General features: G+C 37.6%; 1 protein-coding gene across 1 annotated transcript in view; it reads left to right on the top strand.

The window, feature by feature from the left end:
• Positions 1-1,133: 1,133 nt before the first annotated feature.
• LOC103606313 (collagen alpha-1(XII) chain) overlaps positions 1,134-13,519 on the top strand; it is a gene marked incomplete at its 5' end in the record, with an annotated part of 48,817 nt that continues 36,431 nt past the window's right edge. Inside the window, 11 exons of the mRNA XM_008590930.1 lie at positions 1,134-1,263; positions 1,839-1,978; positions 2,389-2,518; positions 3,871-4,013; positions 5,145-5,336; positions 7,365-7,494; positions 9,816-9,935; positions 11,079-11,225; positions 12,108-12,224; positions 12,350-12,496; positions 13,043-13,117. Coding sequence (XP_008589152.1) covers positions 1,134-1,263; positions 1,839-1,978; positions 2,389-2,518; positions 3,871-4,013; positions 5,145-5,336; positions 7,365-7,494; positions 9,816-9,935; positions 11,079-11,225; positions 12,108-12,224; positions 12,350-12,496; positions 13,043-13,117 — 1,471 coding nt within the window. The remainder of the gene's footprint in view (positions 1,264-1,838; positions 1,979-2,388; positions 2,519-3,870; positions 4,014-5,144; positions 5,337-7,364; positions 7,495-9,815; positions 9,936-11,078; positions 11,226-12,107; positions 12,225-12,349; positions 12,497-13,042; positions 13,118-13,519) is intronic.

Below are 13,519 nucleotides of genomic sequence, written 5' to 3'. Positions count from 1 at the left end.
TTCTTGTTCACTGTAGGCAGTAGGATCAATAATTCCTTGGGACATGGAAAGCTAGGGTCTTCCCCTTTCTGGGGCTCTTTTGCATCTACTCTGAAATGTTAGTGAGAGGGTTCAGGCCTTAGGAGTGTTTTCATGTCCAAGGTCTATTTATAAGGTGCCTTTTTTCAAACTTTGTAAACCTCCTTTACTCCAAAGAAAACCAGACCATCATCTAGTACCAAATTTTCTCTCCTAGAAGTCACTGTTCTGCNATACTGAGGATGATTACAGTGATTCACTGAGGTTTTCTCTGGAACACAGACTACTTGAGTGGATGGGTGCTAAGTTGGAAACATCTGCTCTGTACTAGCATATCCAGCCATCCTCATGTGTACTCATTGTGGGCAGCATGCCATTTTCATGCAATTTTAATTAGTATGGCATAAACATCTGAATTCGGTAGGCTGTTAACAAATTGTACAAATTTTCTTTCAACAAGATAGCTAGAGGGCCTTAAGCAATGAATAAAAAACTTCAAACTCCATAATTGGAGGAAATTGAAAAGCTTCATATGACAAGGCTGGTATCATGGGGACAACTGGGAACCCCTGCCTGAGTGTGGCCTGGAAAGGGTCTGGTCACGTTTACACAGTTAAGGCTGATAGAATGGCAGTGTTTGGGGGGAAACACCAAGAGCTTTAGATCTTTTGCTGAATCATTTTAATGTGTCTCTTAAAGCAAATAAAAAAAATCTGTAAAAAGGTAAGAATAATATTGAATGGGGTGGAACCTCTAAAATTATGCAATTCTTTGGTATCTTAAAGTCCCTTTGTAGCTCACTTAGATTAATGCCTTTTTTGGGAAGAGTTCTGTAAAATCTGTTTTGGATGAAATTTCACAGTGCTGGCGGCTAGCAAGTTAAAATGTCTTTTTGAGCTCACTAATTTAAAGCTTGGAATCCTTTTTATGACTTGAGGTGAATATTTTACATTTAAAATTATGCCATAAGCTATATTTTTAACCTTCACTGTGGTGTATGAGTCCAGAACTTGGCAAGGATTTCACACAGCTCCTCTGTAGAAAGAGCTTTTTCTAACAGATGAGCGAGGTGGAGAGAACAAGGCTAATGCTTATCAAGACCTGTTTTACTCAAGACCACAATAGGAGGACGGCAGAACAGTGTGGTCCTGCAGAAACTGAAGCCTGACACTCCTTACACAATCACTGTATCCTCCCTGTATCCTGATGGTGAAGGAGGGCGGATGACGGGAAGAGGCAAGACCAGTGAGTAAAACGAGAGTTCCTGTATAGCTTCTTTAACAACTACCATTGGAATGGAGTCACGTCTTCATCCAGAAACACCGGGTGACACAAAGTTTTACTAAACTTTTAAAATTCAGTCAAAAGAAGGCATTAATTGTTTTTTAACATCTTTGCCTGGAATTATCTGTCTCTATTTGTGGAGGAAAATGTTATTACTTTCTAGGATAAAAAGAGCTCAAGGCCAAAATGTCTTGCAGATAGATGAGATGTATGTACCAGATTAACACAGACTTTTTTTTGTTGTTTATTCATTACTTCAACAAATATTTGTGGGGTGCCTGCTATGTTGTAGGGTGCCTGGGAGATATTAACGAACCTGTGTTTTGTGTTGCTTGGTTGTTAAGATCATACTGTGATGTGACTTCTGTGCATTTCAGAACCTCTGAATACTGTGAAGAACTGTTGTTTATTCATTACTTCAACAAATATTTGTGGGGTGCCTGCTATGTTGTGGGGTGCCTGGGAGATATTAACGAACCTGTGTTTTGTGTTGCTTGGTTAAGATCATACTGTGATGTGACTTCTGTGCATTTCAGAACCTCTGAATACTGTGAAGAACCTGAGAGTGTATGACCCTTCTACAAGCACTTTGAATGTTCGCTGGGACCATGCAGAGGGAAATCCTCGCCAGTACAAGCTTTTCTATGCACCAACAGCTAGTGGTCCAGAGGAACTGGTAACTATTTCCTGTACTGAAAATGCTAGTTTGTTTGAACTGTAGCTAAGTGATTTAAAAGTGGAACTAAAAGAGTTAACCAGTTTGCTTTAGAGCTGAAGAAGTTCATATTCATTTAATAGGACTCGGCAAAGGGTAAGTAGTTCGTGCTTTAGAAACTAAGTAGTAGGGGCATTGAGGGATTGGAGCCAGGGGAAGAAGTGATCATTCCAGAAAGTTCTAAAGGGAGAGTGTATGAGTGTAGAGAAGTCTTCATAACCTTTTGTATCAGTTCATACGGGGGCACATCATTATATCCTGGTATTACAGAACTTGCTTCTTGGTCTTGAGTTGGTATTATTTTGTTTGAAGTATTATTTCTTTTACAAGTTTTTCATATCAAATGCTTTATGTTTTATTAAAATCTTTAGGTACCGATCCCTGGGAATACCAATTATGCCATTCTTAGGAATCTGCAGCCAGATACCCCATACACGGTTACAGTAGTTCCCGTTTATACTGAAGGTGATGGGGGACGCACATCAGATACTGGAAGGACATGTAAGCAAAAAACCAGAAAAATTAATTTTCATCATAAATTTTACTTTTCATTATAAAAGCATATAGGTCCATTAAGAAAATTAGGAAAATACAGAATGATAGAATTGAAAACATGAGAATTACCCATAGTTCATCTCCCAAACACCACCACCTGTTAACATTTTGGTGTATGAAATAAATTTATAATGGCATTCTTCTTTTGAAATGGTAATTTCAGGTTTTGTAACTGTACGTAATCAACAGTATGCTATTTCAGTTATTCTTTTTCACTGACAAAAAATCATTGAGCTTTGCTTTGTGCCTTATAAATTCATGTGAAGCAGTGCTTTGTGATTGACTTTTATGGCGTGAATTGTTGAACTCTGTTCATCGCATTACTTGAGTGTGCATTTCTTTGGTTTGCCAGTGAAGCGCTTTTTGGCATTAAAAATCTGTGTCCTTTTATTTGCACTAATGTCTTGAGAAACCAATTTATAGTGTTTCACTATTCTTTGCAGTATTGCTTAAGGATTTTTGTGCATACTTATAAATATTTCTTTGGTTTTAAAATATACTTGCTGATGGATGAAAGGAAAGAAGCAGGGATGGCTTCTCTGGTGAAAGATTAGTGGTCTAGAAAGGTGATATAACCGGTGAAACTAGACTTTGGGTCCAGTGTGTGGATTTAATTTGTATGTTTTCTTAAGTCCCTATTGGGGCAATTAATTGAGAACTAAGTGTATCTTATTTCTTCCTCCTTTTGTCTTTTCTCTTAATCACAGAAGATGTTCAGTAGTTGTTTCTTGAATGAGGAAGGAATGAATAAAAGAATGAATGGTTGAAACTAGCTGACTGAACCAGATAGGCTCCATAGTTCTTGCCAGCTTTTGCTTAGAAGGGAGATGCTATAAAATTTCTCTTCTCTCTCCTCCTTACCTGTGTTGGAAAACTGAAGCTCCTTTTCCTGTTTTTTCCCCCTTGTTTCATGTCCCTCTATGGTCAGTTCATTTCTACTGCTTTTACTGGCTTTTTTCATTGAAAACAGTGTTGCTTCCATATAGACAAAAGTCATAGTTGGCTAACTTTGACTTTTCCCCCTTGTTTCATGTCCCTCTATGGTCAGTTCATTTCTACTGCTTTTACTGGCTTTTTCATTGAAAACAGTGTTGCTTCCATATAGACAAAAGTCATAGTTGGCTAACTTTGACTATTTTGGACCTAGAGAGTTTTAATCTGCTTTTGTGTATAGATAATTAGAAGTTTAAAGAAGATAGTAGAAGTTGACAGAGTGTAAACTGTGGAAGGTGATAAAAGCTTGACATGCACTCATATAAACAGACTGAAGAAATAGACATTGGCTTTTATTTCCTCAGTGGTGAGAGGACTGGCAAGGAATGTCCAAGTGTACAATCCTACGCCCAACAGCCTCGATGTTCGCTGGGACCCTGCGCCCGGGCCTGTGCAGCAGTATCGCATTGTGTATTCTCCTGTGGCTGGCACAAGACCCTCGGAATCTGTAAGTAATTTTGTCATCTTAGAGCTCAGCAAAGGAATTTGGTAGATTCCGTCGTGCCTCCTTCCATGGCTGCTGGCTAGGAACAATAAGCCAATTATTGGTGTGGCACTGCCTGTCATGGAAACTGCATTTGCTGATGAATGTAATCACATGTATGTGTCATGTTTTGTAGCCTGTGAGAACACAAACCACAAACATGCCAGTGCATGATACTTAAATGATTATTTTTGATGAATTAAGGCAGATGTGTTAATTATAAGGATAGTTAGGGGAAAAAAAGAATTTTGAGAAAATGCAAATTAGCTATATGAGGTAAAAAACCCCAGTAATAAATGCAAATCATTGCTAGACCTTATAAATATGGGCTTTTGTTGTAAAGTACAAATGTCTTGCTATGAAAATATCTTAAAGTTTTCCTTCACTGGCATTTACAAATTGCCCAAACTATCTTCAATTCATATTATTCAGTTTTGAAAGATTAATAATTTAGAAATTAGAAATTACTAATTTCATTAAGAATAGTATCAGAAAACCTAAGGGAAAGTAAACTTATAGACTAATTTAACTTATAAGTCTTTGCAAAAATAAACAATGATGAAAAACAAAGATAAACAAATAATAAGCAATATATGTATTCTGTAAGAATATTGATTTTCATGTCCCTGTGCATGGTAGAATATATTCAGACAGCTTTAGCTTTATCCAATGCATAGAGTCTCTATTTGAACCCCAAATCTCTCTTCCACTAGCATGGGAGTCCCTTCTTTTATTTGTGTGTATAACATTCAGGATGCTCTTTGGATAAATACCGTGAGCCCTGGCTGTTGTATTTGAGAATTTTTTTTATAACAAACATAAATAGAGATAATTGAAGCTACTAAACAAGCATAGAGATAATTGAAGAGTCAAGGATGAACTGACTTGTTTGGGAAGGGAATTTCTGAGGAGAAATGGCATCTAATGGTGAGGCCTGGGCAGAACTTAAGGGGAAGCACAGTTGGCTTCTGACGTGTCTGGGCTCAGCCTTTTATTATAGTGTTACACTGACTAACTAAAGACCTAGTAAGCATTTGGATTGTTGTCAGGCAGAATTTGACATTTCACACCACCCTGCCCCCACCCCCTCTGCAGATTGTGGTGCCAGGAAATACCCGCATGGTGCACCTGGAGCGGCTGATTCCAGACACACCCTACTCTGTGAACATTGTGGCTCTCTACTCAGATGGAGAGGGGAATCCCAGCCCTGCACAGGGCCGAACATGTGAGGCGGAAATCCTTTCTCCACCCTGTTCCCTTGTAGCTAGATTGGCCGGGCTTCTCCGAGTGGGTGAGGGGTGGGAGGTGGGTGGTGAGTGAAGGGTGTGGAGAGCTTTCTCCCTTTGTGCAGGTAGGGGGTAGGCCTCTGCGAGTGATTCTGCCCAGGTTCCCCCATACTCACATTCCAGCTAAAGCTCTGGGTCCGTGACTGTCCTCTGTGTTGAGTGAACTTCATTCAGTCATTTTTTTCATCTGGGACCTAAATTAAGGAGGAGTTTCTTTCTTTTGCTCTGCAGTGGGTCTTCTCACCTTATGGGCACTTTGGAAGTATGAGGGCTTGGCCTCTACGTTGTGTTAAACAGAGATGATCATAGTAGTTAAAACAATCCCTTTCTTTCCTAGTCTTTGCATTTAGGTTCCAAACCAGCTCTATGTCGCTGAAAGTACAGCATGTAATCATATCTCTGAAATGTAACACGTTATACTGTTTATGATTTCACATGGAAAACTATCTCTCGTGCGGCAGTCACGTTTTATATGACTTTTTCAACATGATATTGGGACCATCCAACTGTGCCTAGTCTGATCTCCTGCACCACAGAGAAGCAACGTTTTTGGCTCATTTCTGTTCTAAAGATAGATTGAAAAACCATCTTATCTTGTGATCATCTACATATTTCTAACTGCCTGATTACAACATGGGAACTAAGTTTAGTGAAATATGATACATGTTATTCTGGAATGTCTAAGTTAAGATTCAAATGATGTGATTATCCAAATCCTACCCTTTCTTCAAATCTAATTCCTCTATAAGATCTCCCATAAATGCTCCAGTGCTAAGTGATCCCTTTTCTCTGAAATTTACATTTTCCAGCACACTTTAGTTTGGGAATATGCTTACTCTCTTATTGACTTCAAACTTTTAAGTGTCATATTTTGTCTCTCCAGAACCAGATTCAAGTTTCTTGCAGCTTCCTCATAGCCCTCACTATGCATAGCCATTTGTTATGGAGGGAAAAATTTACCACTTTATTTGAAGTTTAGTGATTATAATTGATGTGATAGGTTTACGGAAAATTACACAAAATATTGATTGTAAAGGAGGTAGATGTGTGGTTTGCAACCTTTTTACCACATACATCCTTTTAGATCATTCCTCCTCCATGAATTCCAGGTGATGAAATATTTCATCTACTGGAACTTGATATAGTAAGCTTTAATTCAGGTCTCTACTTTTATTAATAAGAAATACATGCAACTGCCATGTACAGTTTCCAATCAAAATGAGATAAACTGTATTACCATAGTTAGTTTGCCAAAGCAGAGAAGCTCATATTTAGTGTTTGTTCAGCCTTGCCACTGACAAATATGCAATTTCTCATTACTTTTTGGAAACATTAAAAATAGAATATTTTCTGCTAACTTACTGTGTGTAGTTATGGGACTCCAGGCTAGAATCACTGGCATAACTGATCCATGTTGTTTGTAGAAACAAAGCATAGGCTCAGAAGAGAGATTGAGAGATGTCTGGTTCATTTCCTCTTTGAGGAGGTAGTTGAATGTATTTTCCACTTCCTTTTTTTTCATTATTTTCACCTAATAAGCATCACTCAAACTAATATTCTTGAGGGCAGAAACTGAGCCCATTTTTGCTTACCAGTGGATTTTCAGCAGCTAGTACCATGCCTGGTCCACAGTGGTTGATATTTGTTGAAAAGAGTACATGAAAACGTAACAGGTAGCAATGAAAGACGATGGATACAAACTTACTACTGACTGCTTCAGTACTCAGGAACATGTTCTCAGGTGTTGTACATACGTATTGTTGCCTTTAATCCTTACAGTTTCCTTCAGAGATGCTAAGTCACAGACTAAGTGGCTGATCTGGGATTTGAGCCTAGATTGGTCTGACTCTAAAACCATTCTCCCACACTGCATAGAGGAGTGTGGACTATTTGTCTTGACATGAGTGTTGTGCAACAAAAATATGAAGAAACCATTACAGTTTATGGGAATACATAAAACAATATTATCTTTTGATCTGGAAGTCAAGATCTAGCTGGTAATAAATTTATAATTTAACTTCCCTTATAGACCACAGTCCCAGGCAGAAGAAACAATGTAATACTGCAGCCCCTGCAACCTGATACTCCATATAAAATTACTGTTATTGCTGTTTATGAAGATGGAGATGGTGGCCATCTTACAGGAAATGGAAGAACTGGTAAGTGTCTTATACCTTTTTATTTTCTTTGACATTGTCAGGATTTTAATGTTGCTTCTAATTATGTTTTAAAATCTTTAAATTTTGTTTTTACCAATGCATCTCAAATACCACCTTAACATTGCACTGGCATTTGTATCAAACCGTAAATTTTGTTAGAGCGATGGCACGAGAACAGAATTTGCTTTTAATTTTTTTAAAGGTCCACTAAGAGAACACAATGGAGACAAAATATTGCATACTTTATTTTGAGGATAGTTTTATTTCTTCTTTGGAAAACTATTACATATTCTCTGAATAACGTTTTGGTTTGTGTGGTGTCAGTTAAGGCTATAGCTGTTAAGTCAATATAGTATCAGCAAAACATACCCTGTCATGATTATTAAAAAATACTCTTATAATCTTAAGTCATAAGTAAAGAAGCAAGATGATTAGCCATGACCTTCTGTCTATGAATTTAGCTTTTCTTAAAAAAAATTTTTTTTGGGCTGGCCCGGTGGTGCACTGTAGAGTGCGCCGCTTGGGGGTGTGGCGGTGCTCCCGCCGAGGGTTCGGATCCCATGTGGTGACTGGTTCCCGCTCACTGGCTGAGCGCGGCGCGGGCGCAACACTGAGGGTTGCGATCCCGTTGCCGGCCAGTAAAAAAGACAAAAAGGAAAAATAAATAAATAAAGTTACAGATCAGTAAAATTAAATATATTCAAATTAACTTGCAACTATCACCAGCATACATCTGCAAAATGTCTTCATGTTCTGCAAATAAAATTTGTACTTGCCAAACACTAAATCCCTATTTTCCTCTACCACAAGCCCTGGCAAGCACTATTCTATGGCTACATCTATGAATTTTTCTACTTTAGAAACCTCATATAAGTGCAATCATACCATATTTGTTTTCTCATGACTGGCTATTTCGTGTAGCTTGATGTCTTCAAGCTTCATCTATGTGGTAGTACTTTCCAGGTTTTTTCTTACTTTTTAAAGCTCAATAGTATTATTATCCACATACACCACCTTTTGTCTATCCATTCATACACGGGTGGATGCTTGATACCTATACTGGTAGCAATTTCTTATGGTTTAAAGATTCTCTAATTTGGTTGCTCATTGTAATCATTAAAGAGCTTTAAAAAATGCTTATGGCTGGGAGCCATTACCAGAGATACTGATGTACCTGGTCTGAGGTATGGCCTGGACCCACTGATGTTCTCGTGAGTAGCCAAGGCTGAGAGCCACTGATTTAACATAAAGGCTGGGTGATCTCTAGGACTGAGTTCTGTTACTGGTAGGTATTGGCATTCCTCTTTTACACTTCATTCAGCAGAAATCTACTTAGGTAATATGATTTCAGGTTCCTTCCTCCACACACTTGCCCAAACTCTTTGTGATTAAATGGTCTTGACAACATTATGAATTTTGGACAGTTAACACTCGAAAGCTCCTAAGAGAAAAGCAGAACTGGAGTCAAATCAGCTCAGGCTCTCAGGGTCAGGAATCTATGTTTATTGATACTATTGTCTACAGGACTGAATTGATGGTGATTCAGTCTAGAGACTCAAAATGATTTTAATTTAACAGCTTGCCTTCTTTCACTTTCCCATATGTTTTAGAATGTATTTTGGTACTGTCCTGGGGAAAATGGCATATTTCAGAATATTGTGATTATCAAAATATAAAAAAATCTTTACTAGGTCTTGAATTTTCCAGGAAAGGCCAAGGCCATGTCTAGTTTCTCTCATGAAAAAGTCTTTCAGGTTGGATTTGTTATTTGTGTAGTGCTATGAATAAGACTCAACGACTACTTAACATGCCACCTAAATAGGATTGATTTTACAAGTTGTGGATTTGGGGAGATTCACTCTAGGTTATATTGGTGGCTGATAGAGTGGTGTAGTGTTGTTTTAGTCACTAGCTAGCTGTGTGGTCTTGGGCAAATCATATCTTATTTATGAGATGAAATATTTAGACTAGAGAGAATCTCTAAATTGCTTTCTGGTTCTAACAATCTGTAATCTATAACATTCTAAAAATGGTCTGAAATCTCTTTTGTTTTCTGTACTTAAGCTCTGGTTCTTGCCTCCTACTGAAGAGGCTTTTCTGGAAATCACGAGTTCCTGAGTCCATTTGAATTGCTGTTTGAATTTGGAAAACCGCTAAGCTTTTGTTGAACACTTCAATGCCTTTCAATTGTTTTCTGGATAAGGACATTATGGATATTATTAAATGGGTCTATACAGCTGCCCTATCGATACTTACAAATTTTTGTGCTCTCTCTCTGTGTCAATGAAAACTCAGTAATGTGTGCCAATGTTTGTTTTCAGTGGGACTACTTCCTCCTCAGAACATACACATCTCTGATGAATGGTACACGAGATTCAGAGTGTCCTGGGACCCTTCACCCTCTCCAGTTCTTGGATATAAAATTGTGTATAAGCCAGTGGGTAAGGAAGCAACTTTATCATCATTGAAATGCATTGGAGGGTTATTTGCATATGAGAGAGTTCCCTTTCCCATCCCTTGCTATTGGATTCTTCTGATATTTCAGTTATCACATCAAGTCCCTTCCACCAGAGGTAATGTTTCTGGAAGTAACATTTTAAGCCAAAAGTCTGAAGTACCATTGTTACTATAGGTGTAGATGAGACTCTCATTAAATTTCATAATTGAAAAGTTTGACCTAGTACACAAAATTGCACAAATCAAAGCTGCTTGTGTTCAGACACGTCATGTTGTTATGATCGTGAAATAATGCCTATTTAATAAATATAAACTTCTGTATTTTTCCCATTATATCCTGGTATTGTTCCTTTTGGGGCATAGATTTTATCCATTTTAGTTTATTCATGACAGACTTGCATTCAGCTTCCCACTGACATTTTCATTTAAATTGATAAATTACTCACTGTCTTTGTTTCCATGTTCTATCTATATGCTTAGCAAAATTGTAAGAAATATACTCTTTGTACCAAATTTGCTAGGGCATCTTCTAAGCACTCAGGAGGGTATGAAGAAGGAATAAATGAAAAGAGAAGGCAAAAGAAAGAAACATGAACCTGTGCAAGAAATGGAAAGAGAACTTAATGAGGAAGGGGAACTGGTAATCAGGGACCTTGGTAACCAAACTATGTGGAATAAGGTCCATGATAAAAGTTCTTAGATCACCTCTACAATGAATCAAAAAATGTTAATTGATCACCTACTGTATGCAAAGCAGTGTGCTGGCAAAGTAGGGCTTAGAAAAAAGGCTTTGAAGAGAGTCTAGTGTAGTTGATTGTGTGATTGATTTATTCATTAAAGAAACCATTGATTATACACCTACTACATTCTAGGTGCTGTGCTATGCTTTGAGACTAAGAGAGTGGAGAATTCAGTCTCTGCTTACAGTTTTATATTCACCAATAATGCTTACAGTTTCAAATTCACCATATAACATAGCATGTGCTACGGTGAGAAAGTGCATAAGCAGCTGTGGGAATTAATGGTATTCATCCTACCATTTGACTGTAAGTTGGATCTTTAATTTTAAGCAAAATTTGAGGCTAGTGATGGCATATTTCTGTGTATTTTTGTGATTGTTATTAAAGGTTCCAATGAGCCCATGGAAGTCTTTGTTGGAGAAATGACATCATACACATTACACAATCTCAACCCCAGCACCACCTATGATGTGAATGTTTATGCCCAGTACGATTCTGGGCTCAGCGTCCCCCTGACAGATCAAGGCACTACATGTGAGTCATGGATCTTTTCATGGTTCTAAGTAAAAGTGTAGTACAGATTATCAGGTCATTGTGTTTTAATTTTAACTTCTTCTCAACAAATGTATGTTTCTTCAGCATTAACTAAGTAGGCCATCTTGTGTCCAGTTAAACCAAATACCTATCTAAATCCGTAAGTAATGTAGTTGGTATTCAAAATATGTATGTGATAATGAAATGACATTCATTTCACATAAATATTATATTTTGAATTTTAAAAGAAAAATTATAGAAATTATCTTTTTATCCATGAATGATCTATAGAATTAGAGCTGTGATGCTATTTAGTTTTTCTTGATATTTAATGTTAAGATATATATTACCTAAATTTACTAATTTAATTTGGTTGAATTATTGATTCATGATTAATGATTTGACCCACAGCTAGATTTTATTGTTAACAGGGCTTTGATAGCTGTTTAAAGACTTGGCAGATACCTTTTCATAAAAAATTTTTATTCTTTTTCATGAGACGTAATGATTTGACCCACAGCTAGATTTTATTGTTAACAGGGCTTTGATAACTGTTTAAAGACTTGGCAGATACCTTTTCATAAAAAATTTTTATTCTTTTTCATGAGACGTAGACATATTTGACATTCGTAGTGTTGAGAGGGGACAACGTGGAATTCTCTTTCCTTAAAAATCAGTGATAAAAAGGAAGCTCTGTTTTGGATGTGCCACATTCTTCTATGTTCGTTTCTTATATGGAAACCTTAAGATTCTTTCATTTATTTTTTTCAGAAACAGTGGAAGTTTTAAAATTGTTTTATGATTAAAAGCATACTTTGACTTTTTTGACTTTATTTATATTACAAGTAAATCTCTTTCTTTCTTTCTTTCTTTACTTTGTAGTGTATTTAAATGTGACAGATCTGAAAACTTACCAGGTCGGATGGGACACATTCTGTGTCAGATGGTCACCTCACCGTGCAGCCACCTCCTACAGGCTAAAACTAAGCCCTGAAGATGGTATGTGTGTGAAATAAATAAATAAAAGTCAAGAAGATGGCATTTTGTGTATAAAATGACATATAAAAATGTCTTTGAATATAATTGATGACGACACTGGCATTTTCCCTTGTTGTCATAATCAGGAACCAGAGGACAAGAAATTACAGTGCGTGGATCAGAAACCAGTCACTGCTTCACTGGCCTTTCACCAGACACTGATTATGGTGTCAATGTTTTTGTGCAGACACCCAATCTTGAGGGACCAGGTGTACCTGTCAAAGAACATACCAGTAAGTTTTTGAGTAATCTGGAAAATCTCCATAAGGTTTCCGCATAGAATGCTCTAGGTGTGGGAGACTTCAGTGACTCCCATGCAGACACTTCTTCCCATGGGTAGCAATAATGATGGGATGATGGCAGGTTCCTGAAGGTGGAGTCTTTGGCTGGTTCAGGACCTTTGTCCCTTTATCTGCAGCAATGCCAAGTTGTCCCTGCGACACAGTTGGTGCTACTTTTAGGAGAGAACTAAAGTAGGGAGAGGGCGAATATGCATCCATATTAGTAACTTTTATTCATTTCACCCTATGTGAAGGCTTCATGTTCTCTCTTTAACTCTTTGCTTTACTTTCTGTAGCTGTCATTGATGTTGAATGACTACCAATGACATCAAATGTGGATAGAATAGAATCCCCAGTATGTCAATGCCAATGAGGCTGGAGCCTTATTTTCTAAGACTTGATTTAGTATCTAGGGTTTATATTGCTCTTAAAATTTACTTTCTGGGATATGAAATGTGCACATGTTGTGTTTTTCTAACTACTGTTTTTAAATTCCAGCTGTAAAACCAACAGAAGCCCCCACGGAGCCACCCACACCTCCTCCCCCTCCCACCATTCCACCAGCCCGGGATGGTAAGTACAGCTGAGCGGGAGATAAATTCAGCTGATAGGAATTTATAGACTTATTTATGCTGCATGTACATCATTTACATTTATGATTTATATTGCTGAAGAGGTTTTAGATTGAATGAAAAGATTACCAGTAATTTTTTCCTGTCCCTCTCTGGGCACATTTTGGTGTGAATAGAATCAATCACAAACCACTCCAGCTCTTCAGCTGAAACTCTGTTTCCTCAATTTTGCAGATTGAGGTCTAGAATACCTTCCATAGTCCATAGTCACATGGGCATTTTTTACTGCTGGATGCTGGTACCAATAGGCATTGTACCTTTTTGGCTATATCTGCAACCTAACCTCAGAGGCCTTTGGCTTCAGAATTCCTGGCTTCTGACCTGAGAAGTGCCCTCGATTACC

The sequence above is a fragment of the Galeopterus variegatus genome, unplaced genomic scaffold (genome assembly GCF_000696425.1).
Source record: "Galeopterus variegatus unplaced genomic scaffold, G_variegatus-3.0.2 Scaffold6467, whole genome shotgun sequence".
Taxonomy (NCBI): Eukaryota; Metazoa; Chordata; class Mammalia; order Dermoptera; family Cynocephalidae; genus Galeopterus; species Galeopterus variegatus.
Note: the sequence above shows the minus strand (reverse complement) of the source record. Positions and strands in the feature narration are given on the sequence as shown.